Source organism: Sparus aurata, chromosome 20 (assembly GCF_900880675.1).
Source record: "Sparus aurata chromosome 20, fSpaAur1.1, whole genome shotgun sequence".
NCBI lineage: Eukaryota > Metazoa > Chordata > Actinopteri > Spariformes > Sparidae > Sparus > Sparus aurata.
In genome coordinates, this window is record NC_044206.1 from 9,648,937 (window position 1) to 9,676,041 (window position 27,105).

Here is a 27,105-nt window from a genome sequence, read left to right on the forward strand (position 1 = left end):
TATTGATCATACAGATGATATAACTGCTTCACACGACTGCTGGGAGATGGCTGCAGTGACTTCAGCAGGGACCGGCTGAGCTGACAGGACCACTCAGGACAGGAATAGAGAGGAAACTTGGGGAGCTGTGGATGTTCAGTGGGTTTTGTTTCATTGTTCATGTGTTAAAGGTTTTTCAGAGGGGTGGCAACCATGGGGACAATTGGAGAAACTCCATTTCCAGATGACTCTGGGAGCCAAAGCTTGTGTCCGGACCCCGACGCCGGCGTTGCAGTGGCCCCAGGCTGGGCCTACCTCCACAAGCCAATCATCGTGATGGTGATGGGATCTCTGATGTGCGCTGCAGGCGGACTCCTCTTCCTGCTCCAGTCACTGGAGGTGACCGAGGCGTCTCGCTCCGTGGCCTCAGCCTGCCTGACCATAGGGCTGCTGTTTGTTGTGATGGGGCTGGTGTGGATCCCCATACTGAAGGAGAAGCAGAGGAGGAAGCGGTACACCCAGGGGGCTTGAGGAAAGGATGGAGATGACTGGTGAACGTTGAAACTTTTTTCTCAGCGATGATGCAACCTTCTCCTTTGAAACATCCAATACAGTCACAAAGCTGCTGTGACTGTTGCTGATAACAACTTGTGTACTTTGACCAATGTCACTCCAGGTTCTTTCATGTGTTTCTGTCAGAGGATCACACTTCTACTGTCCTGCGGGCCGCCAGCACCTGCTGCCTTTTCCACATCTGGATTAACTCTGGGGCAAACATTTTTCTGAAGTGGATTGTCTCCACTGCCACCATGTCAACATCTGTCCTGGTGGAGCCGGTCATGGAGAAAAGCTACGCAGGGGTGGGCCGCTGCAAGTGCTCATTCTGGTTCGCAGTGGCCCACGACATACTCGGCGTCCTCATCATGATGGTGGGGGTGTTCGGAGGGCTGATCATCCACGACCTGTTCATCTACGCGGGGGCCATCATCATCTTCCTCAGCCTGATCTGGTGGGTGTTCTGGTACTCCGGGAACATCGACGTGCCTCCCGAGGAGCTGGAGGACGACGTGGGCAAGATGAAGCTGAAGAACCGCAGGCTGAGCCGGGTGGTGAGGCGCGTGTCCAGCCGCCTCTCCAGCAGGATCAGGGACTCTTTGAGAAGGGGCGACCGGAACAACAGCAACCCTGTAAACGTCGGTACAGAGATGGGACTCTCCACTATCTACAACACCACCATCCAGTCCCCATCTCGAGAAATAACGAGAGACACACTATCAGTATGAACCAACCCAGCACTGACTGCAAATGACACGAAGAGACGCTGAACTTGGAGCTTGACATTTGTTTTTCTTTTGCTCATCAGTTTATTCTGTCCAAAGGAATTTTGTGTGTGCTCTTCTAACACACACGGGTAATGATTACACAATATTGAGCTCCAGATAAGACCCACATGCTCTCTTATCCAGCTGATAAGAAGTAAACTTTGCTCACCATTGCACAGTGTCGCGCAGGACTTTTATTTAGATTACGCCCATTACTGCTTTTGTTATCAGTCATGTTGGGGTTGATTCACAGATTTAGCAGATTGGAAGATGTAATAATGTGATAGTGAGAGTTTTGTCATAATGGGAGGTGAAGTCTTATTGCGGATGGTGTGCGAACAGAATATTTATAGCTGCCTTTTGTGAAAGGACACAGAAGAAACAATCCAGATGCAGCCAGAAGGATAGGATGCAGCATTTTTACTTATTTATTTAACGTTCAATTCTAACTTTAGAATGTAATTTGTGTTACCTGTCTCACATAGAAAATGTCCCTTAACATACCAGTGATTTTAAGGATCTTTGTATTTTATTTTGATAAGTATATCCTGTCAGAAATCTCCCTCCTGATTCACATTAAACCAGCATCTGGTGGTTGTGTAAACGTAACAAATCTCCGAGCTTTTCGTTTCCATTTGTTTTGCTAAGTTTTAAAAAAAAAAATTCCGCCACCTGATGCCATCTGTCTACAGCTTCTGTATTCGTGCCATGCATTTAAATATCAGACCATGGCTTTCATAACATTTGCGAAGTCACTGATTGCGCTCGAAGATGCGCCTCAGAGAAGAACAGGCAGATCTTACCCTTTCTGCGAAGATATGTGAACGTCCCCTTTTGTTACAATCTGTGCGCATGAGAAACACGCCTTTAGTGAGGTCGCCTTTAAGTGTTGGATGCAAAACACTCCTAAAGTTTTATTATTACTGTCAGGAAAAGCTGCTATTCTTCGGTGTGGTAAAAAAAACCACCACTTCTCCAGGAAATATTTGCCTAGCCACTAAAAATGGTTGTAAAAAGTTGTGATTATTGAAGTTTTTCAGTCTTTTATGAAGTAATTTGACTTTTAAATATATTTTCTGAAACTGCATTCACCTGTTTGCTGCTTTCTAAGCTGTTTCATACCCATGATACTAAACCCATTCATGCAATAAATGTACTGAACACTCTAAAACAGTGTCTTGTTTCATTGCTAAACATTTTTTATAGGATACCAGCACTCATATAAGTCTGATACGTAAATTATTCTATATCAAGCAGTGTAATTCTACATGCTGGTTAAGCCCCGGCTTTAACATCACCAGCAGTGTATTTGTATAGCTGAACTCTGACTGTTTCAATTGGCATCAAAGGCCTACAACAGCAGCAGATAACATTTACAGTACGAACTTTAAATGTGTAAATTATTTGACATGAACGAGACAGAACCAGTTGCATAAAAGCAAAGGAAAACAAGTTTAAAAAAATATAACAGACAATCTCTTTTTCCATCTATAGGAAAACCACGACACATGCATGTATGCTGCATGAATGTACACAGACACTAAAACCTTAGATTAGATATGACCAGACTGATCAGAGTGCAGATTTCTGCAGACCGTGATTAGATTAGATTAAATTAGATTAGATAGACTTTATTTATCCCACAACAGGTAAATTCACTTGTTACAACAGCTCAAGATGCAACAAGTACAGGAAAAAGAGTCAGGCAAATACGCATAAAGTAAAATAAAAAAATATATAATTTTTTTTTTTTTTTAGATATTTACAAAAAAAAGTTAGTGGAAAGTGATTGTTCAGGTTGTGCTTGAGTTAAACAGTCTGATGGCCGTGGGGATGAATGATCTGAGGTAAGCGCTCCTTTGTACACAGCGGGTGAAAGAGTCTGCGGCTGAAAGTGCTCTGCTGTGACCTGTGAAGTGTAACATTCATTCAATACTTACAGCTATATGAAATTTAATCAATTTGTTTATAATGAGTCACAAGATCCAGCTCACACTTGAAATATCACACTGAAATATGACTAATACCGTATAAAACTGTCAGCCGACTGGGTATCTCGCCCCTGAATTGCCATCTAGCTGCTTTCTGTTGTGGTCGACAGAGACCGTTTATCAGTTGCTGAACCTAAAATTACCTCATAAACATTTGTCAGGTTCTGCTTCAAGTTTATTTTAAGGACCATACAGAAGCAGGGCTGTAGCTACCACTGAGGCCACTGAGGTCATGTCTTCTGCATTTTACTTCTCCGTCTTTGATATCTTAATACATAAATATATTGTAAAACGTTATATCTATCATGTGATGAAAATAAACAATTATATATAATTAAAAACAAGAAGGGAGCCGTTTAGCTCAGTGGGCAGAGTGGGCGTCCCATATACAGAAGCTTTGTCCTCGCTGCAGCGGACCTGGGTTCGACTCCCGGCCCGGGTCCCTTTGCTGCGTGTCATTCCCCCTCTCTCTCATCCTGTTTCCTGTCTAAGTCTTCAGCTGTCTAATCAATAAAGCCAAAAGGCCAAAAAAATACTTAAAAAAAAACAAACCCCAAGAAATTCAAAGTTAATTAGTTTATTTAACAGTTTTATTTGATTGTTAACAAGCAATGAAATGCTTTACAAACAACTAATATATTGATATTCATGATAATAACATACTGTGTGCTTCACTTATTAACATTATCTGGATGAGTTGCAACTGATGCTTTTAACCTTTACAATGAATTCATAAATGTTTTATGAACCATGTTCTTGTTTCTGTACAGTAAAATTGCTGAACTATACATTTACCATTTATTACTGATGGTTATTATAAAGCGTTTGATTTTGCACATTTTAGATTCATTTTCAAATGTTATTCTATATATTCTGTCTTTTTTAATCATTCAGTATGGTAGGTGTGTGTATATATATTTATAAATATTGTGCTATGTTTACCATTCTTGTGTCTGTTTTTAGACTGTGTTTCCTTGTGAGGATTATGATTGTTATGTGAATTGCTACAGAGACAGGGACATTTCCCTTGTGGATAATGTTTCAAGGACAATAAAGAGTTGTTTCTAACATAATTGGGTAAAGATATGGAGTCATTCCAGGTCGAAAGTGTCAAGTCTAAAGTGAAGTCATGAGGGATTGATCAAAGTAATCAAATTCATGACTTGGGGCTGAATTAACTTTAGTCACATGACTCAAGTCCACAACTCTGCATCTAGTATTATGCAAAATATTGTTGGGTCTGCACGAAATCTATCTTTAATGTGATGTCAGATCTCAAATGTGGTGGTCTGCACCCTCCTCTGGCCGACAGCAGGCATGGCACCAACACGGAAATACAGAGACTTTCCAGTGGTTGCAAATAAAGCAATTCAGGTTGGAGTCAACAAATCCAGACTTTTTCATAAATAATCAAAATAAGGTTCTATGTTGTCATTGATCTTATGCATACAATTGGATTTGGACGCTTGGATGTGTGAAATGTTTGTCTGCAGCGTGCCAAATGGATCACAATTAAAGCCATCATAATCATTAAATCCATGCTGACATTTGCCAATTAGCAGTAAACACAAGTGGCAGCTGAGGATGAGGGACATGGAATTAATTTAGCAACTATCTTGTCATCAAACAAAATACACTTCTCAAAATGAGTTGGGGACGTTGGGACATCTTAGTGTTTCCTTTGATTGTTACACCCGAACTTGAATTTGTGCTTTGTGAATATATTTGGTCCTCAAGATAATGCAACACATTTAATTTGACTTTTATTGCATATCCATTCACACGCATACATGCACCCATATCCCAAATATCTCTAACTCATTCTGAGCAGTGTATTTGACGGATCGAGTTTTTGAACTGAGGGTGGCGCTAGATGAAAAGTTAAGGTGTCACCACTGGAAGGGAAACATGAATGCTTTTACCTAATCTAATGCAACACTATGCAATAATTGTTTGTACATTTCGACCCGAATTGGAGCAGGGAAAGTAATGAAAGATGTACATCTTAATCCATCTGGTCGGTGATGGGATGTTGAATTTTTTGAATAAGGAGGATATGTATTCATGTTGTAATGTATGGACAGACACGTAAGGGTTCAATGGCTTTTATCTCAACCGCCTGTCTACATGAAAATGATGCTTTTGTAGTTTCGCGGCTTTTTTTTTTTTTTTTTTTTATATATATCAGAGACTACAATCCCCACCATGCCTCGCCGGTCATATGACAGCTGTGTGTTTGGTCATGTGACCTTGACACTGCTCAGTCGGTACTCCGTTTCCCTGTCTGGCAGAGCCACGGGCTCTAAACTGAAAACACCTCATTTCTCTCCTGAAAGCTCCATTACACTTCAGACGGCTGAGCACACAGCTCTGAAAACACACCCCGGCCTGTGTTTCTCACAGTTTACCTGCTCGTTGGGCTTTGAACAGGACTTACATGTCAGACTGTTAGACCCTCAGCCCCAGCGGCTCCCCCGGCAGGCCTCTCTGTTTACCGTGTGTGCATCAGTTCTCACGCCGCGGTTGGGTGGGTCCAGCTCGGCCACAGAGGCAGCATGGGCCCGCTGCACAGCTAGCCTCCGCTCCTGAAAGCGCTACAGAAGAAAAAAGGGATGAACCACATCGCTGGCGACCTGTTTCAGCTTGGATGTCACTGCTAACGGAGCCTGGCTGTCAGAATGAACGGTGAGTGGGGTGCTTTTCGTGCTTTCTGTCCGGCCGCTCACCTGTTAAAGCAGCAGATGTGAACTCATGCATGAGAGAGAGGGGGTTCAGTCACTTGTTAATAACCTGTGTGCTCAGGCTGGGAGTCAGGGATTTCTGCTGACATGCTCACTGCACTGTCTGCAGCTACTTCCCCACTGTCAACATCCAGCTAATGGCCTCTCTGCTCTCTCAAACCTTGTTCAATCAATACATATATGTTCAGCTTTTACTTCAGAGAAGATAAATGCAATTCAAGGCTATTGACAGGCATTTTTATGGGGCTCTAAACATGTGCGAGCTCTCTATGTGAAGCTGTCCAGACTGTGACAGTGACCTGGAAAACACCTGGTAGTTTCTGTTTTGAAGGGCCAAGCTTACAAGTTGAGGAGCATTGGGGCGTGGAAGCGTGGTTGCATCCCTGAATCCCACGTCAACATGTGGCTGGAGGAAAGTGACAGATCCAGCTCCTGTCCCTGGGCAGCTGTTGCCCTTCAGCAAAGCATTTGAGCCAGAGCTGGTCCATTAGGTCTTCCGGCAGCCTGTAGAAGACTGTGGCAGAATTGGATTATAGTTGATATATAATAAAACCTGAGATTGTGTAACTGCGATTGCTTATACTTTCACCTTTATGCTCAAGAAGAAGCATTGTTATCGGTTCCCACAGCTAATGAATCTGCAGAGTACATTTTTGGATTTACCAATCATTTGTTAATCAATTAAATGTGATAAAATAGTAAACAAAAGCCCTCCACTGATTCCCCAGAGCCTAAAGGAGTGCAATTTAAATGTGTTATAAAAAGTAGTCAGGATTTGATTTTGCTGTGACAATGTACAAATTGTTGCAGATTAAAGGTGTACTATGTAGTTTTGAGAAACAGTTTTAGTCTGAGGAGAAAGATCTTCATTGACTGTTTTTTTTAAAATGCCTAAGCAAACTAAATGAACAATCTTTATTCATTTTCATGACTGAATAAACAAAAGGACCTTAAAGGACATCACAATTTCATACTGTTTTGCTTTGTTTATATGTGGCGGACCCAGCCACCTTTCTAGTTTCAAACAGTGTTCTTATTTTCCTCTGAGGACAGCTTGTGTATACAGATAAATATTTCTGGGTTTGTATTATTACCTCATTGATATTGTAAATATTAAAATGATGAGTTTGAATTTGTTCTCCAAAACGACATAGTGCCCCTTTAATTTTCTTTCCATTGTTTGTTCCATTTCTCCACTAATTGTTTTAGCTCTTCTACTAAATATGTTGCTATAAAAGTGCCATAAATGCACCATAAATGTACATTAATTATCTAAGAAGCTCTTCTTCTATCTGTTGTCACTGTAAAGATCTTACATTATCATCCTAAAAAAAGAATAAGATTATTTATGAACAGTTGCTATAATAACTGAATAGAACTAATATGGACCATTCAGACAGAGGGTGAATAGAGGTGCTGCAACCAGTGGACAGTATAAGAATGTAATGTGTATTTTTTTAAACATTAAATCATATCAACGATTTCTAGTTCAGACACCCAAAATAAAGGTATAAACCTAATTAGCACAATATGTTATATCATAAGTTTCTCCATGGAGTCCTTGTGTGCACACAAGATACAAGCTCACACATCATCGTTCCATAGGGCCACGAGTGATCATAAACAGGCTAGGGTGACTGTAACATTAATACTGATAGTTTAGTTTTAGTTTTAACTAAACTTGCTGTTTTAATGTAGCAGACACGCTGAACGTTCTCCTAATATAGACCTTCCGTTATCTTTGTATTATTCAGTTTGTTTGTTTATTTGCTGGGATTTAAATAGTACAGGTGAGGGGGTTTCATGCTGTGTTAATCGAAAAAAAAAAAAAATACATTAACAAACTGCAACTATTTGCACGCTGACTGTAATGGCTTTCTTCAGCGGTTAATTTCCGTCCTCGCCTCTTGGACATGCATAATTAATACAGGCGCGGGCAATGACTGGGAAAATGAGTCTGTATTACAAGGCTCATTTTCTTAATCCATCGCCGAACCGAATCTGGGTAATTGCCCTCTGTTTGTCTGTGTTCATCTCTTCAGGCACTCAGCAGAGTGATACCAAGAGACAGCACCTCCTGGAGAGGCTGCTGGATGCTGTCAAACAGGTACGTTTCCTGTTATGTCTATGTATCTGTATGTTCGAAGCAGAAGGCCATAAAATGACATTGGCCTCAATATAAAGAAATATGTATTGATTTTATTTATTATCTGTATCCGTGAATTTTCACTGTTAGTGATTATCACTGTTTACAGAAGAAAGAGACTTTCCAAATTCTACATTTCACCAGAACGAGAAATGTATTCACTATCGGACAATATGGTTTCTGAATGCCCTTTAGTTCCTTTATTCATTGTGTACCAAAACTCACTGGGGGAAGTAAAACTGAGCACTGTTTACAACTTCATCATTTCATCTTCTATTCAAATAGCAGATATACGTGGTGGCAAACTGAAGGGTAACATTTGAGTGGTGTTTAAGACTCATATCGTGCGAGTTTCTTTTTGTTTTTGCCATTGGAAACACAACATTTGCAGATGGGGCTTGATGTTAAGAGGGAGAAAGGAAAAGTGGGAACTGCATGTACAGCATCAGGTTTCTGGTTTCAAGGAGCAGAGTCTCCTTATAGAAGTGCCTCATGATTTGGAGAGTAGCCATCATGGGGTATCATTCAGGTGAGAATCCTTATGAGCAGAATAAACGGATTTACTGCCTTTCTGTTAGTGACATCAATGACCCAGCCCCGGTCTTAAGTCCATTATTCCCAGTTCATTTTATCTGGTCGTAAAACGCTAAACTTTTCAGCTTCTGGCCAAACATTGGGCTGTTGGGTGTCTGGTATAATTCAAATGTCCTGTATAGTTCACTGTCAGTGCTGTTCATCACAAAAAGACAGTCTACTCTGTGGCTACTTCAGCAATTTAGTTCCCCTGAAATCTCAGAAATGTGCTCTTTGTGCGCTGGAATATTTTGAAGCATTTCACCGGCAGCTATTATCATTCCCTTCATATCTTCCCAGTGCCAAATCCGCTTTGGAGGAAGAAAGGAGATTGCCACAGACTCAGACAGCAGGTAAGCGAAGCAGCCTGTTACCGAGACATTGTTCAGTCGTATCAGTGTTTATCTAGCACCCGAGGAGCTGTTTGGTTTGCATGTGCAGTTCCAGGTCACGAGTAGGCTACCTTTCGGCCTCCTCTGTGCAGCGATCTGGCAGTACGCCCAGCTCGGGGGTCGATTTCTTTTCCGCAAAAACGATTTAAAAATGAATGTTTTTAACATGTTATTTTTTCATATTTTTTTTTTGTCATATTTTCCACCGTATCTAGGTCATAAGAAAGTGTTGTTTGATGATGTTAATGACCTTCAAAATAGTCAATCTGGGGAATGGTTGAGAAAATGTGTTTCATCCGGACTCAAAGAGAAAGTATTCGATGGAAATTTCATGTCCTGTGCTGCTCAGACCTCATTTCGAGGTTGTAGCTACAGTTTTTGAACATCAATGATAACTGCCTTATTTTGTCTGGATCTGCACATCGGGGCTCCTCTAGCTGAGTTTAAAGTGCGCCCGTAATTTCAAGGGCATACTCCTTCAAAGCGCTGTACGTGCGCCGTTCACATCGACCGCTTTCTCGCCTTTTGGTAACTTTTCCTTGCCTCTGCAGGGTGATCTGTCTGTGTGCCCAGTTTGAAGCGGTGCTGCAACACGGCCTGAGGAAGAGTCGAGGCCTGGCTCTCACCGCCGCCGCCCTCAAGCAGGCGGCAGGGTTCAGCACCAGGACTGAAGCAGGTACGCTACTTAACTGTACGGTCCGTTAAACTCGGGTACAAAGTTGCAAATCAAAGCAGCGTCTGAACTTCAGCCTCCAGCCTTCACCCCGGAAAGAGGAGACCTGAGAATGCTAACCTTGCTACCCTGTGGCTTGGCTTGTTATCTTGGAATTCATGGAGGTTTGGAGGACGCGAGTGTGTTAGTTGGGAAGCTGGGTATTTCATCTGGGATCACACACACACGCACACACACCTTGCTGTGACACCAGATGGTTAGACTACAGACAGTCCAAGATGGCGTGCACTGGACGGTCTACACTTCCCTGTTTCACTCTGCCTGCTGCGCTCACCTGTCTCTCTCCAAACCTCTGCGTCTCTGTCTCAGTCTGTGGTGGGCAGCACACCTGCTGTGGCTTTACACTCCTCAAAAGTGCTGCTCAGATGTGCCGTCATTATAAATGCAGGTTGTGTGCTCAAACATCGTTAGAACCCACAGAAGTTTATTTTAGATTCCAGGCGAGATCACCAACATCCCAAACAGCCTATGGCACGCTGAACTACAGGGAAATTCAATAGGATATTTGGGATTTGGATGTATTGGTGCAGCCTTATAACAGAACTTGGGTTTTTGTGTATTTCATTCAGTGTAATATAACTGATATGTGAAAAAATCAGGTGTTTGGTAATGCAGGAAGACAATATAGCCTACAGTGTGTGGTATGGTTGTTTCCCCCCTTGTTTTTCCCTCCTTTTTACAGAATTCTCCTTCTTTGCCTTCATTTTATCCCGAGGCAGATAGCTCTTTTTTATTCCAGAAAACCCTAAATATTTGACAATTAATTGAAATGTTTTAACTTTTTGCAAGAAAGGAGCTTCCACTGTTTGTATAGTACAGATGAGCGCCAGTAATGTTACCACATAATCGACAAATATGTGAGTTTTAATTTATTACAAACTAGATATTATTAAGTTGCTTATTATATAAAAGTTGGTATTGTGAATAATACACTATTTTTTCATGCAATTGGACTGTCCGTGTTTAGTAAGCTTTGCATTTGTTCTACCACCTAGCTGAACGTATCAACCATATCCCTAGCTAACTTTTAACTGTTGATTCATTTTAGCTAGCTGTTTAACCATTTGTCCACTCCTTTTAACTAACAATTTTATAGCTTAGTTAACTATTGACATTACAACCATTAAACTGTTACCCATTAGTTTTAACCAACTACTATAACCACTTATCCACTACATTTAGCTAAATATTTTTTGGACAGCCTATTTTACTACGACCATTTAACTGCTCTCTTTTAGTGATAACTAGTTCAACCATTTATCCACTTCTTTAGCTAGCAGTTTTTTTTAGCCAACTAATACAACCATTTGTCTACTTTTAGCTGGCACCTTCAACCATTTATCCATCAGCTTGATCTAACATTTTTTTAGCCTAGTTAACTATTGACATTACAACCATTTAACTGTTATCCATCAGTTTTAACCAGCTACTACAATCATTTATCCACTACGTTTAGCTAGATATTTTTTGGACAGCTTATTTACTACAGCTTACTTAACGGTTCTCTTTTAGTGCTAGATAACTATTTCAAACATTTATCCACTACCTTTAGCTAACAAAATTTACTACTACTAATGTCACAACCATTTCACTGTTCCACTAGTTTTAGCCATATAGGTTTATAGCGATGTAGCCATTACTTTTAGCTAACAATTTTTTAGCCAGCTACTACAATTATGTCCAGCTCCTGATTTTTATCCATTACTTACAGCTAACTATTTCAACCTTTACTTTTAGCGAACTGTTTTTACTATTTTCCAAGCTAACTATTTCAACCGTTAGCATTAGTATTAGCTTTTTAATTGTTATTTGGCTAATGGCAAGTATTTCAACTGTTTAACCAATAAATAACATTTATTTAATAATGTCATAACTGGTAATTCTTGTCTTTAAACCAACTAGTTTGCTTTAGCCAGTATAGTTGACCAGTTATCTGTTATGTTAAGCCATTTTAAAAATTTTGTTGCTGTTTGTCTTTGCTTTTCTGCTTGCTTGCTCTCTTATTGTTTTTCAGTCTTAGTTGCAACTCGTGGTTTTCAGGGGTTATAAATGACTAAATATGTGGAGATATTTTCTAAAATGGTTGAATCTGGGCAAGGCAACTGCAGTGTTACCCTGTGATGTACAGGTACCCCTGATTGGGAACTACTGTTCTATCTCTGGTATGTCATGAGGCAATGAAAAGTATGGAAAGCTTCAAGATTCAGTTTTATTTGCAGCCATCAGAGCTTAGGAAGACCATTCTGCTGGTTGAGAGGCATTAGTTTCCCATTAGACTAAATTGTTTCCACTGTGTCATATTTAAGAACCTTGTGGCTATTAATTCTAGACGGAGGAGAAAAAATGCACGACTTCTGTAATGGCCACCACATCATAACCATTAGCATATCTGACGTTTTCCTGGATTTCACAGTCAATTAGAAGAAGGAATTGTGGCTGAACTCATGGATTTGGAGCTCCCTAATGAAGCCAAGCCCTCTGACAAAGCCAGAAATAGCAGTCCTAATTTTTAACGCATTGTTCTGAGGTTATATGCTAATCATATGCGAAAAAAGACTAGCATAACACCGATTCCTATTAATTACCAAACCTCAGAGAACTTAACATTGAAACTGAGTTACATAAGGGTTTTTTTTGGTTTATCTTTTTCCCCTGTGTTGTTGAAAATGATATGATTATATGAGTTCAGAAGTGAGTGCAAAATATGGAGAGGTTACAGGTAGAAGGTGCGGATGGAGCAGTGGATATTTGTTAATGAGAGACGGAAGATGTGCTGACTCCAGGACTCCAGAAGTGTTTTTGCTGCTGCTTCGCTGACCTTTCGAACCTCTTGTGTAACTCAAGATGTTGTTTTTCACTAATATGAATCTCTCTTTTCCTCTGCCTCCCTCCATACCTCTCTCCTATTGCTCCATGCACCTTCTCTGTGTCTCCTGCCTCATTCTTTTTCTCACCTTTCATCTTGCACACCCCTTGCTTCCCATGCCTGCTTTACCTTGCCGCAATTTTTCCCCTCCAACCGGTCAACCATCGACTCACTGCCTCTCCTCCTCCCCTTTCTTTTTTATCCCCTGCACCAGAGTTGACTTTCTGGTTCTACGTGAAGGAGCATCTGAACCGCCACGAGCTCCAGCGCTTCTACTCCCTACATCAGATCTCCTCAGAGCTGGGCCGGGGTCGTGCCTGGCTGCGCTGTGCCCTCAATGAGCACTCGCTGGAGCGCTACCTGCACACACTGCTGGCTGACCGCCCACGCCTGGGGTTAGTACAGGATGTGTGTGTGTGTGTGCGTGTGCGTGTAGTTAATGTACCACTTTCTCTATAGTTCAGTGAACTATGTTTTAACTTTTTTGCATATCGGCGTAGTCTTGCATGTTCTTTTTAGAAGTTATTCTGACACTCCAGAATCTATTCAAGTGTACAGTTATGCTCTGTACAGCTAGTTTGACCTCAGTTATGAAGGACTTTAACTTTTCTATTGCCTGCATTAATGTGTTTGTTCTCCTCCTCTCTGTTTTCTAGAACTTATTATGAAGACTGGGCTTTTATTCACGATGAGGAGAGAGCAAGTATGCTCCCCACCATGGCTGCAGGTCGGTTTGTGCTTTTTTTTCCCCATTTTACGGTAATGGAACCTTTTCACAACAGATATTTTAACTTGTCAAGGCAGAAAAAGCACAGGTGGGACCGGCAACGTTAACGATGGCTCCGTTCTATTAAGTGTCATTAAGCCATGTCATTGAGTGAGCATGCACAATACACGAGTGCTCATACTGGCTCATATAAATGGAATGCAGCCAGCATTTATGTTTTTTATACCACCTGTGCTTTCTTGCTGTGACAAGTCAAAATATAGTGGGAGCATGATTTGTCAAATGTTTAGCCATAATAGTGCTAATGGCATGTTCGAGATTGTTTTGGTTTGAAATGCCACTCATACCTGCTCACATGGCACGGCTAGTTTACTGGCAGCTGGCAGCATGTTATCAAGTGTACACATGTTAATATACTACTGATACATATAATGTAACATTGTCACATATAATGTAACATAAGCATAAACATAGCAAGATGTGCATGTGAAAATCTGTTCAATTACCATGACAGCATGTTGCAGTGAGTTGTTTATCATCATTGAGCAAGTTAATATGCTGTTGTTCCCAGTAACACAGCTAAAGGCATTGGCATTATGTATGATTTGTTCACACCGCTGTCCCAGGTCTGTAACAAATGTCAGACGTAATGTAGGCGCTAACTAAGCTAAGTTACATAGTGCAGAAACAAGTGATGGGTGCGGAGTGGCTGAGACAGAGACACCATTCAACCTATTGCAAGACTCTGTACCATCAACATGATTGTTTCAAGCTAAAAATGTTACATAATGTTGCTTTAAGACTGAACAAATACAGCTGTGTCCATTAATCTGAGTCTGTGAACATGTTGGATGAATATCCTTTTGATTCATGCTCTTTCTTCTTGTACCACCCTCAGACAAGGGTATATTTTTTGCCCAAGTAGTGTTGAAGATCTCAGAACAGCAAAGTTTTCATCTTTCAAAAAATGGTGTCTTTTGTTTTGTAATGAGCATTATCTATGAATCAATATCGTCATTTTAAAACATAGTGAAATGTAAACATTCTTCACACAATTGAGGCTGCTTTATAAGCAGTTATTTAACTGACTTTACACTTTACTTGTTTGGTGGAAATTGGTCTTAATGGCTGCGCTCCTGCTGTTCAACTATTGATGAGCGCGACTCAGATGAGCACAAACTCTGAAATATTAAGAATATACACCACTGATCTTATGCCAGAGCTTTCCCTCTCCTTTCATACACAGGCAGATAGTCCGAGTTCATCTGAGGCTGCCCACTTTTGCTGTGTGTGCTCAGAAAAGCTTACAAAGCGCTTTGCAGAAGTTCAAAAGCTTCATATGATTTAACTAGACCGTTGTGTAATACATTTCATCTCGCCCTCTCTTTTCAGGTCTGAACTCCATCCTGTTTGCCATCAACATCGACAACAGTGACCTGAATGGCGGGGTGACTCGAGGCGGAGGCCCCTCAGTGTCCAACCTCCTCAAGGAGTCGACGCAGGGCATCGGGAGCCTGTGGAAAGAGTCGACTCAGGGAGTCAGCAGCCTGCTGCGGGAGATCAGCACCGCCACAGCTGTGGTGCCCGGCTTCACCCCCAGAATGGACGGAGCCTCAGACCCGCTACCTGTCGTGCCACGCAGTACCTCTGCTGGTAGGTAACAACAATATTTGATAAGAAAATCATTTACAATACAGTGCAATACCCAACCAAGTGAAATAAAGAATTGGTTGTTGGTTTTAGCTTTCGTTCCTTCGCAGTGACATAATTCAAATATTTATTCGAAACAAACTTCACAGACATGGTATCTTCATCAGGAAATCTTTACTATATTTGAAGTTGTTGCTGTTATTTCGTCCACCCCATGAATACAGTAACACATCACCGTCCACGACAACATGTAGTTCACTTTGAGCATGCATAATGAATGCACTGGTAGAACAAATCTAGTGAGCGCAACACGAGACATCTGCAGCAGAGTGCTTCCGCGGGCGATGAAATCCCCCACGACATGAATAAACTTCCAGAATGTCGGCCTCCTTGTTTGACCTCATTTAAGCTGCCTGCCCCGGTCCATCCCATCGGGGAAAACTCACACCGTTTTCGCCCCATATGTTCCGCTTAGAGGGATGAACAAGCTTTTAAATTTTAACCGTGTGGTGTTAAAAACTTTTTACTGGAATGAATGTAAATGAAATTCTAAACTGATGTGCCAGCTCCTCGAGGTGGAAGGCCCATTCACATTATCCACTGGCATGAAACTTGCTATTGCACAGCCAGGCTCTGACGAGGAAGGGGGAGTTGAACCGCACCGTATTGGAAATGCATTTTAAAAGGCCTAATTGAAGTGAACTTAAGATGCTGATGTCACCAGGACTTAACTTTGCTGTATGAATAAATGGAGGTAGTTAGTCTAGACAGGTGAAAAGAACTGAATTCATTGAAGTTTTACTTTATTCATGGTTGAGATTGAGGTTTTGTCCTCTTCTTTTACATCTTATCCCACACCAGACTCGGGGCTGAGAAAAGAGCGCCGGAGGAAGAAGAAAATCACCAACATCATTTCCTTTGATGACGATCTGGATGGAGGGGCGGAGGATGAGGAGGAGGGAGAGGATGACTCCCAGAAGATGGGCGCGATGAGGAAGAGCCACACTGCTCCTGCTCAGAACAGCGTGGAGGAGGGAGTAGATCCTTTGGAGCCAGTCTTCTCTGAGTCTCTGACCCAGAATGGCCTGGTTGAGCCAGGCATAGTCAGCTGGGTGGGGTCCCCCCATCCCTCTCGCACTCCACCTCTTGCTACACCTCCTCTGCCTGACAGTAAGAGTATAGACAATGAAGAGGAAGAGGAAGAGGAGGAGATGTACAAACCCAAAGCACAAACCCAGGAGGAGGAGAGGATCAGCTCTGATCAGTGAGTCGGATCACTTCAGTCCAATTTCGGGTTGTAAAACAAAATTAGAGAAATATTTCAAGTTTTTAATTATTCAGGCAGAAATGAATGTCAGCTTGGAGCCCAGTAGCCTTGGAGGTTGTTCACTCGGTACATGAAACATTACAGTTTTAATTGAAAAGTGCTCATATTTTTGTTTCACTTTGTTTTGTTATTGAGTTATAGAATAAAAGCCTGCCGCAGGTAATTAGTTGGATCAAAAACTCAGTTTCCTCTTAGCAAAATAAAACTGTTATCTGACCAGATAAAAGCAGCAGAAACAGAAAATTGACCAACGTTATAAAAGCTTAAAATTGGACGATGTAACATTCATTTTCGGTTCTTTTTTCCAATATAAGTACAAGGTGCATTCTTTCATGGTTCAATAGAATTATCCCCAAAAAAGACAAAATGTTGAATGAAACAACGTTATGGAATATGTTTGATATCTTACCCTTGTCCTGACATTTAGTCATAAGACAGGTCAAGACTAGAACTGGTCACAGATGCCTGTTAAGGGTTTGTAGTGGCTGTGACAATCCCATTGTTATGCTCGTCCTATTTTAAATTCAGTGTGAGTTACACTTTCCAAGGATATCATTATCTGCAGTGTCCATAGCAAACAATCCTCCCTAGATCTGCTTAGAAATCGGAGAAAAAGACATATGAAAAAAGAACTTGCCCTAAAATGTAAAGGTAGTTTAGGGATAGTCCTCTTTACATCCACGGGAACGATGCAAAAAGGAACTGCTAACAGCTAATTCAGCATGCTTTAATGGTGCTGATTTGCCAAGATGTAAACAAGTGCAGACTTGCTGTAGCCCACAGCATAGCTCTCTGAATCCATGGTTACATTATACTTCCTGTTTATATCCCCCAAAGCATTATGGGAGGAGCAGGTGTCTTGCTTTGGTATGGGCCGGAGTGTTTTTTTCCCCCCTATACCCGAATAACTATGGTTGCAGCCAGATCTTTCTACAGCGCAGACACAATGTGACTGTGCAAAACCAGGCCCCAGTGTAAAGGGTTTATTCTGAAATGTCCACAGCTGACTTGTGGGATGGATGGGGACTGAAACACTCTGAGGTTAAATTTGTCTTGTTTTAGGGTGGTGGTGGGCAGCCTGTCCAGTGTGTCCACGTGGAGCCCTCTACAGGTGATGACTGACCACAGCAGCTCCGACATCCTCATTCCTTTGAACCCTACAGACCCTCAGCCAGGTACGTTAGTCCTAAAAACACTAAACATTGGACTTGATCCAGAATCCAGCACCTACAAGGAAGATAGAAGCATATTAAAAACACTTCCTTGTACCAGTACAATAATTCTTGATTGCCTCAAGCTTACACTGGTTCCAGTTGACATTTCCTACTTAGTTTAGTGCTCTAACATTACGTTTTCTCTTCTTGTTATGAGTCTGTTATGTTTGCTTGACTGGTTTTACTGCTGACAAACAGCTGCTCTTGGCTTTAGTGCAGGGATCAGTTGCAAATCAGACGAAATCTCGGTACTTTCTCCGTTGGTCTGCATCTTCACTTTCACTTCCATTTTGCCTCAGTGAGCTCTGTGGAGGACTCGGCTGCATTTCCCGCTCAGTGTGAGTCAACAGGCCCGGTGGGAAACTGTGAGAGCAGCACATCGCCGCTAACATTGAAGTAAGCTACCGTTTGATGCGGGAATGATGTGTTGTGTGAAGGATTTGCAATTTTGTGCAAAAATCTCCAGCAGTTTTAGTCAGAGAACTGAGAAGGCAAGTGTAGTTAGTGTGCTTGTGTGCTGCAGCCTCAGGTTTCTTTACAAAAATGAATTGTGGACAAAAATGAACTGAGAATACCCGATTCCGCTCTTCATGTGCTTCAGTATGGAGTCCAGTCCACCGACGCAGTCTGCTCCACTCTCCAGTGTGCTGCCAACATCTGGTCTGCCAGAGTCCATGACAGTGGGTGAGTGTCTCACCTTCTTCTACCTGTCTGCCTCTTACTATTTCGCACTCTCTGTTTCTCCATCACTGTGCTCAGACCGGTTCTTTGGATTATGCCACGTCATAATCACCATAAAAGCAGCTGAACAATATCTTTGCACAGGAACTAACCTGACCCAGAGCAATTATGAAGCTCACAGCATAAATCATGGTTTGAACACGCTAAACTACTAAGGCGGATCTCAATTCACATGGACGATTTAATTTCCAAAGAGAGACATGCCTGGAACTGTACTGTTACGATATAAAGGATTCATTACCGTCCGTCAGTTGTTTGAAATGCAGTCTGATATTACAGCCAAGCTCCTCATGAGACCTCAAGAGGAACTGGAGAGTCAGCAGAGAGTCTTGCGCTGCAAAAACTACTACCTAGAAAACAACACAATTAGTAAAATTAGTCAATTTTAAAAGTGCTAAAAACGACATTCAGCATTATTCGGTGATTGGAATATTCATAATCATATTAGTAAAAGCTAATTAACTATCATGCCTACTCTACTGTACTCTGAGGAGAAGAAAAAACTGCTCGAAGTCATGTTGGAGCCCTTAAGCAGCTTGTAGCACAGATCTCGGCCAGCCTGGCCACCAAACAAAAAACAGAAATACTTGGATCACAACACACATATGGGAAGTGAGACTTTGTGTGGTCAGGATAGCCTTACTACACATATATTTTATTGAGCAAATACTTGTTTGCTGCTACTTAAATGTTCAAAATGTCATATGTACAGGGAGCTTTAGACCGGGACAAGTCATGGCTTGCTGGTTAGCATGCTAACTTCAGTATATATTTTTGCAACACAATACAAACAGTAGGTGCATGACATCGAAACTGTTGATCATTTTAATCAATTCCCACTAAAATCCTTACATATTGCGCCTTTAGCCTTAGAAAACTAGATTATTTGTTTAACGGACTGCACTGGTCTGCCGAAGAGCCAATCAAATGAGTGCACAGAATCATAATGATGAACACATGTGGGGCCTAATAGAGCACAAGTTGCAGTAGGTGTGAGGATAAATGAATCAAACATCAAGTTGGTTTAAATTCAACATGACATCAAAAATCACCGTTGTTGTTGTGTCACCAGTTCCCCTTGAGATTTTGTCAGAAGAAAGTCTCATCTCGGAGAATACTGACGACGAGTTTGTGATGGTTAATGAGTCCTTTGGATGTCCTGACATGTCTCAGCCTGGAAGTTTCGCCACAGCTGTCGTCTGAAGAAAATCAAATCAAACTGGCTCATTTGTATGTCAAACCTTGTTGTTTTTCTCTGCAGTTAAAGTCACCTAATTACAAAGAGTGAGGTCCTGTGCCAAGAGATTGTTCAGTTCTGTCCACCAGGTGGCACTTTTGGTCCAGTGTATGCAAACGTTACTGTATGTATACACACACCCGTTTGCTCCCCTCAAAGGATTCTTCTTGTGGGGGAAAAGTGCGTGTGACACAAAGTCAGGTTGTGTGAATGCCTGCTATTTACATCAGCTGTGTGATTTCAGATGTGGATAAAAAAAATTCTGATTCCAAAAGCACTTGATGAGCACTTGTGCGCGTGTGTGTGACCCACTCACAAGTTGGTGTTCTGCTCGGTTCCATGGAGCTAATCAGACTGCTCACACTGATGCTGTTTGATTCCTTGGAGTTTATCTGTGTATATGTGTGTGAGGGAGAGAGAGAGAAAGAGACAGAAAGCCAGGGGAGGAAAGGTGAGTGGAGCTGCCTGGAAGTGCAGTGACTGAGCCGTCGTCCAACCTATTAGCCGTCAGTAAAAGCAGGCCGAGGGGTCACAAGGAGAGCTGTTTAGTGTTCCAGGTGGAGAGCTCCTTAGACAGATGTAAAGCAGCAGATCTACAGTCAAGGAGAAGGTCTTAGTTAAAAGTCAAATCCACCCTGAACACTGTAACATCAGGTTATTTGGCACCAGTCCCTCAGAATCAAAGAGCAAAGAGCTTCTCTCTCCAGACACCCAACAGTCTCATAGGGAGAAATCCATCGCAAAGGAGGCAGAGATACCAAATTCTACGCCTACTGTGGACTCGGCTCAATAGACCAGAATGCAACGCAGCCAAAACAAATTTTGCATTCTGAGTGAAAGACCGTGACTTTTTTCTCGACTGGAGAAATCTTGCTCTCCCTTGCTCTTGCTATCACTCGCTGACTGTTGCTTTTGCTCCAACCGCCCACTCACGTAACCCAAATCAACATGTACAGACGTAACTATCGAAGGTTGTGCAAAGTTGTTCCTTGGAAATGTAGAAAACCACTGAGGAAGAATAAAAGTCAGGGTGAGGGAAAGCGACTCAAAGAAAAATTCTTGGAAACCTCACATCACACAGTGATGATACACTGATTTGATTGCAATATCTCATTGTAGATTTTGCCTTGAAGCAATTTTCACTGGCCTGATCTGCAGCTGAACTTCACCACTTAAATTTTCACAAAGGCAAAGTTAAAGCAACATTAACCTTTTTTTTAAAACCTTAAAATGATTTTGATCGTCCAGTGTCTTGTAATAGGGTGAATGGTGTGTCTGTCTCAGTTTACGTCAGAGCTGTTGCACTCAGAAACGATGGGGGTGCCAAATCACACAAAATACCAATTTCTACATAATGTTGCTTTAAAGTGACACATTTTTTAATATAGAGTTTAGTGAACTTGCCAGGAAGAGTAGTACTATGCCAGTGAAAACATCGGCTTTGATGTAGCTTTACTAAAGTTTTGAAATGTGACACATCATTTTTCATCAAAATAAGTGGGTTTACACAGGTTATTTAAACCCGGGTCAACCTGCTAAAAATCACCTATTGACCCCATTCTCACTTCCGACAGGCAAGGAAGTTGGTAGGCAATCTGTGATTTAGATTTTTTAAATCTTTTTTTATCGCTGGACACAGTTATAACAGAAAAGAAAACAACAATAGACCCGTGGTCAAAGAGTTATATCTCCCCTCAATAACTCGGATGCTAAATGGGAAGTTAGCCGACTTATTCCACGATCCAGGTATTTTCATCGTCGGGAAGTTGGCTTCATAACACCACTGAGCAGCTTTCCTAGGAATGATTGGAGCTCCACCTCCAACACTGTGTCCAGTAATAAAACGTCCTTGGATAGACGCATCCCAAATTCCTTCCTTATATAGGTTCCAGCGCTGGATGTTGTTAATGTGTCATCACTTAAATGGGTGGAATTCAGCTTGTTCAACCGAGTCTTATATTTAGATCAAAGCCAAGCTGAGCCAAGGTGATATCACGTGTCTACTGCAGAGTCAATTGACATGGGTGTAAATGCAGAGTTTACAAATTCCCATTGTAAAGCCCGATCTTAGCAGGTTTAAGTGGGATTTCTGACCAGAGGGAAAGGGGTAATAGTGAGGCCGTGGTAGGTTACATAGGTTATCGTCATCTGTTTAAGCTTAGGGCTCAATTTAAGTGAAAACTGAGGGTGGAGAGTTGAGTGGATGTTTAGGAGGAACAAGGGGTTTACTAAAGATGTAGTCGAGATGCATTGTGGGGATTGTAGTAGCCATAATGGCAACTAAAAATCAGCACATCTTGGGCTTTGCTGGTTTGATAGAATTCTTTCAAAAAAAATTTGTCTTTTGTGAGTTCCTCAAATTTCTTGAAGCACAATACTTAAGTGCTTCAGCATGTTGATTAAGCTTGATGATTGGCTGATATGCAAATAATACAAAATAACAGAGTAATAAGATGTTCTATGAATAGGAAAATGTGTAATATATCATTACAGTGTCTGTATGTTTAGTGCTAAAGAGTAGCAAAACATCTAATGACAGTGTTTGCCCTTTTTGTGATTAAGGCTTTGTGAAGCGCACACCAAAACACACGCGGAATACAAAACCTGCTGGGGTTTTGAGATGCGCAGGAGGATCTGAGAGGGAAAAATGGTGTCGGAGAGAGATCCCTCAGTGATTTTCATTCAGGTCTGACAGCGTGCGAGGCCAAGCAGTCCATTGATTGGAGAGTATGGAGTCTATAATTCACAAGGCACCTCGATTACATGGCCTAGCTCTCTGCTAATGCATCTATTATTGGAACAATTGAGCAAGAGCATGTAGGTTCCGGTCGAGGCACACATGCACACACGCACTCACACACACACTTTTTTTCCCGGCAAAGGTTTGCTCTTGCACATATGATGTCGCACACGTATGTATTTTCACACATATACACACACTTGTGCTGTAATTTGTCCGTGTCCCCCTGTGAGGACAGAAGAGCGTCTGGCTCTACTGAAGTCCCTAATGGCTTGTCTGTGGCACCCGCTGTGAACGCGTGGTCGGACTAAAGGTCATATTTATTCCTGGCCTGCTGATGTGGAGAATGGAGCCATGGAGATAATAGACTTCCCCTTTCCTTCTCGGCTCTCTGTTGTGCTCATCATCGTCATCACACCTCTCCTCCTCCTCTTTCTCCTCTTCCTCCTCCCCCAAACCGGCTCTTAGCTCGGGGCTGGAGGAGACCTACTTGTGTCTGGGGCTACATCGACACCCTACATTAGTTATGAGAATAGAGTTGTGGTCTGTTTATGTGTGTGTGTGTGTGTGTGTATTAATGGTGGAATGCAAAGTGCAGGGTAGATTAACTCCTCATGGTTGTTATTTTTGGAAATCCTGGTAACAGCCTAGTTAGGGGCTTTGAAACCTTCATGTGCACCTCCAAGCGTAACTATGGAGATGAGTCACTGTACCACCTCACAGCCCGGCCCAAATCTGCCAAATCTGCCAAATCTTCGCATCAGGATGGAGATTATCATCAGCCGGCAGCTGACTGCTGGCAGACTTTGGCTGTAGCTGATACAGTTGAAGTGCTTAAAGGGTGGAAAGGGTACTGAGGGTTTTAGTATGAAGTTGCTGCTGTCTGAAATGAGTCAGACATTTGTGAAAACATGTTCCTCTAATGCAAACTGAAATATTCAGATAACTTGTTTTGTCTGACTCCTATTCACATTTTCCCTGACATGACTTTCAGATGAACTCAAGTAGCCGTCAATAGATAACACCCGAGTCTAACTCACTTGAAGCAGAATGTTATTTAACACTATTAATTATATGTTCTTTGCCCACTCAGGGCCCTTATCCGTCAAATCTACTGTGGTTCTTTATGCGTTTCCCTTTAAGATTCATGGAGCCTTGGTTCTATCTAAAGAACCAGCCCACATATCTACCAGTAAAAGCATTAGAATTAAGGATGTGTCATCAACAGAGAGTGTTGAAAAAGCAACTTGTAGGATATAACGCACCCACTTTGAACTTCGGGTCGAGGAAAACCTACTATTTTTTGTTTTCTTACTTTTTGGGTTCCAAACATATTGATTTTTTTAATGCTCTAAACGCTTTCAAAACAAAGTGGGCAACCCTCACTGAAACCCTTCTGTATTGGTGGAAAAGGAGTCATAATCATCCTCAGTGTGCCTATTTTGGACACATGGCACACAAAGTTCTGCGACTTAAGTGCAACGAAACATTTTTATTGGTTGCTTGCCCAGCAACATATTTATAGACAAATACAGTACAAATTTGTACAGTCATGACTTTGGTGATCCCTTGACTCCAACCGCTTGGTGCCACCATGAGGTCATTTAGTGAAATGTCTAAACAACTATGAGTTAGACTGCCGCACTCATGCCCCCTCAGGATATATTGCATTCATATTGGTAATCCATTAACCTTTCCTTAAAGTTAAAATTTAATCTGGGATATAGCAGATAATTCTCAACACACCTTGAGAAAAAAAGCAATAATCTTATTCTTCTTAGTGAGGAAAAAACATAAAAATGATCATACAATGCAAAAACTCTCCATACAGACGTGAATTCTACACATTTAAAAAAATATCATTAAATCGCTAGATGAATGTACAAGTCATCTTTGGAGACTTGTGTTTTTTGCGGACATACCAGCAATTTCAAATCAGCTGCTCTGTATAATCCGAGCTCTGTAATTATGACAGCACTGAAGAAATATCTAAAACAGTTACTCTGGAAACTGTTGTTAGATGACAGCTTTGTGGCATTAACAATTTGAAATCTTGTTTAATATTTTATTTTGCTGCTGGTCCATTATATTCCATTACAATAAAAATGGCTGCTGTTTGTGTTGAAATCTACGAGCCAAAAAGATGGTTTTCTTGTTTTGCTGACAGTTGTTGTGATGTTTTTTGATGCAAATGGCACCTTTATTTTCATGAGTAATTTTGTCATTGTTTACGTTCAGTAGATGTGTATTTGGCTGTCTTACATGATAATACATTACTCTGAGGCAAAGTTTGGTCTCATATTTTCTTGATAAATAGTTTAATGCACAAGGTAGCCAGTGATTGTCTCCCCCTGCATTAATCTTAGATTAGTTTCTTTCTCTAAAGGTTTATAGTAGCTGCCACAAAAGTATGTTTTACTCTGGCAATAAAATTCCTTTTTGTGAGTCAGATGGATATCATTCTGTATAACATCTGTCAGCAGAAAAAAAAGTAAATTCTGATTTAATCAAAGCAGTTCATTTTAAGGATGGAACAAAAGTGCAGCATTAATCCTGCAAGTGTGGCGTGAAAGTGGGATTCTGTCATTTCTACATTTGAAAACTGTCGGTTATTAGTTTATGTATATTGCCGTGTGTAATGTCTGTGTGTATTTCCTCCTTTTGAAGTAGTTTTAGTGCAGAAATCTCACTTTGGTCTCTCTCCTCTGCAGTGGAGCTTCGTCAGGCCATCGTAGCCATGATGAACAGGAAGGACGAGCTGGAGGAACAAAACACGTACGTGTGGGAGATATTCTCCTTATCTGCTGCTCGCAAAACCTGCGTACACACACACACACACACACACACACACACACACACACACACACACACACACACACACACACACACACACACACTGGAGGAAGATATTGAATGACCTTTCTGTATAAATTGTGTCAGCTTGTTTTCTTTTTATCCTGGGATGAGATGTGTTTTTGTGCTGACTTGGGGGCAGGAAACTGTTTTGTTGTGTTTTGTTTTCAGCAATAAGCCACATGAGACTGTGATTTACACTTATTTAACAGCTGCATAAAAGGATCACAGAGCATCGCACAATAACATTCTCTTGTAATGGCCAAAAAATAGAGTATAATGTTTCCACACCTTTGTGATGAATCAGAAATATTTAATTTTTCGAGCTGAATGTGATTCGGGCAGATGGTTATTACTGCAATTAAGGAAACTTACTAATGTTTATCAGATCTACTGTTTATGAAAATTAGATTATACTAAAAGAATAGAGGATTCAGGAGTATTATGTATACAAACACGTGATCTACTTGCAATGTTCGACAGGTCTCTTCGCAGCCTGCTGGATGGGGAGATGGAGCACTCAGCAGGCCTGAGGCAGGAAACTGATCTGCTGAAGAGGAAGCTGGCAGAGCTGGAGGAGAGACACACAGCCAAGGTCCAGGCACTGGCCAGGTGAGACACAGCTGGGGTGGCTGTGGAGCAAACATTAACACTGTCATTTCTGCTAGCAATATAGAAAAGGTTAAAGCTGCCCTCGCCAAGCTAGTTCTGAAAGGGTAACTCCATCTGGATTGGTTCATCTCCTATCTGTCCAACACGTCATTCTCTGTAAGGCTTGGAGAAGCCTCCTCTTCTTGTGCCCCTCTCTTCTGTGGGGTCCCTCAAGGGTCTATTTTGGGCATCCTGCTATTCACTGTTTACATGCTACCCCTGGGGCAAATCATGCGTAGACACAATATTGATTTCCACTGCTATGCAGATGATACGCAGTTGTATGTCCCACTACAGCCTGGTAAAAGTGATGTGTTTCGTATTTTCTCCTGCCTTGCTGAGATAAAAAATTGGATGTCCGAAAATGTTCTGCAGTTGAATGACTCCAAATCAGACATTGTTACATGAGCCCCTCTGGCCTCAGCACTAGTAACTACACCAATCTCTCCTCTAGTCTGGGCACCTTATCTAACAGTGTTTGGAAAGAGGCTCGCAATCTCAGTGTCATCTTTTACTCAGAATGATCTTTTGATACTCAGGTGACTAAAGTGGTGCAGTCATGCTTTGCCCAACTGAGACAGCTAACAAAGATCAGGTCATTCCTGTCCTCTGCTGACTTAAAAAAGGTCATCCATGCTTTTATCTCCTCAAGACTGGACTACTGTAACGCACTTTACTCTGGTATCAGCCGGCGAAACATCCAAAGACTGCAGCTGATACAAAATGCTGCTGCTAGGTTTCTAACACGTACTAAGAGATTTGACCAAATTACACCAATTCTTGGTGCTCTTCACTGGTTACCTGTGAGTTTTAGAATTGATTTTAAGATTTTACTGCTTGTTTTTAAAGCCCTGAATGGTCAGGCTCCTGCCTATATTTGTGATCTGCTGACTCCTTATGAGCCTGACCGCCGCCTGAGATCCTCCAGCAGGGCCCTCCTAATGGTTCCAAAATCTCGACTTGTCACTGAAGGTGACCGGGCCTTTGCTGTTCGTGCCCCTCGGCTATGGAACTCCCTGCCTAGAGATCTCAGGCAGGCTAACTCAGTATCCTCTTTTAAATCCCTTCTTAAAACTCACTTTTATCTTATGGCTTTTTCTTAATTGTTGGTATTGTTGTAACTATTTAAATTATTTTATATGTTTTATCTTTGTTTGGATTTTTATCTCGTTATGTTATCTGTTTTATTGTAAAGCACTTTGTAACTCGTTTTTGAAAAGTG

General features: G+C 41.5%; 2 protein-coding genes across 2 annotated transcripts in view; both read left to right on the forward strand.

The window, feature by feature from the left end:
* Positions 1 to 179: 179 nt before the first annotated feature.
* Positions 180 to 2,472, forward strand: LOC115571731 (transmembrane protein 238-like). Its single transcript, XM_030401290.1, has one exon. The coding sequence runs from the start codon at positions 789 to 791 to the stop codon at positions 1,260 to 1,262; it is 474 nt and encodes a 157-aa protein (XP_030257150.1). The 5' UTR covers positions 180 to 788; the 3' UTR covers positions 1,263 to 2,472.
* Positions 2,473 to 5,519: 3,047 nt separating this feature from the next.
* Positions 5,520 to 27,105, forward strand: part of snx29 (sorting nexin 29) — a 151,864-nt gene continuing 130,278 nt past the window's right edge. Inside the window, exons 1-13 of the mRNA XM_030400820.1 lie at positions 5,520 to 5,977; positions 8,076 to 8,140; positions 9,053 to 9,105; positions 9,696 to 9,820; positions 12,958 to 13,138; positions 13,400 to 13,470; positions 14,863 to 15,123; positions 15,982 to 16,384; positions 17,510 to 17,622; positions 17,961 to 18,057; positions 18,263 to 18,345; positions 25,091 to 25,154; positions 25,716 to 25,844. Of these exons, the coding sequence (XP_030256680.1) occupies positions 5,971 to 5,977; positions 8,076 to 8,140; positions 9,053 to 9,105; positions 9,696 to 9,820; positions 12,958 to 13,138; positions 13,400 to 13,470; positions 14,863 to 15,123; positions 15,982 to 16,384; positions 17,510 to 17,622; positions 17,961 to 18,057; positions 18,263 to 18,345; positions 25,091 to 25,154; positions 25,716 to 25,844 (1,652 nt within the window). The 5' untranslated portion in view covers positions 5,520 to 5,970. The remainder of the gene's footprint in view (positions 5,978 to 8,075; positions 8,141 to 9,052; positions 9,106 to 9,695; positions 9,821 to 12,957; positions 13,139 to 13,399; positions 13,471 to 14,862; positions 15,124 to 15,981; positions 16,385 to 17,509; positions 17,623 to 17,960; positions 18,058 to 18,262; positions 18,346 to 25,090; positions 25,155 to 25,715; positions 25,845 to 27,105) is intronic.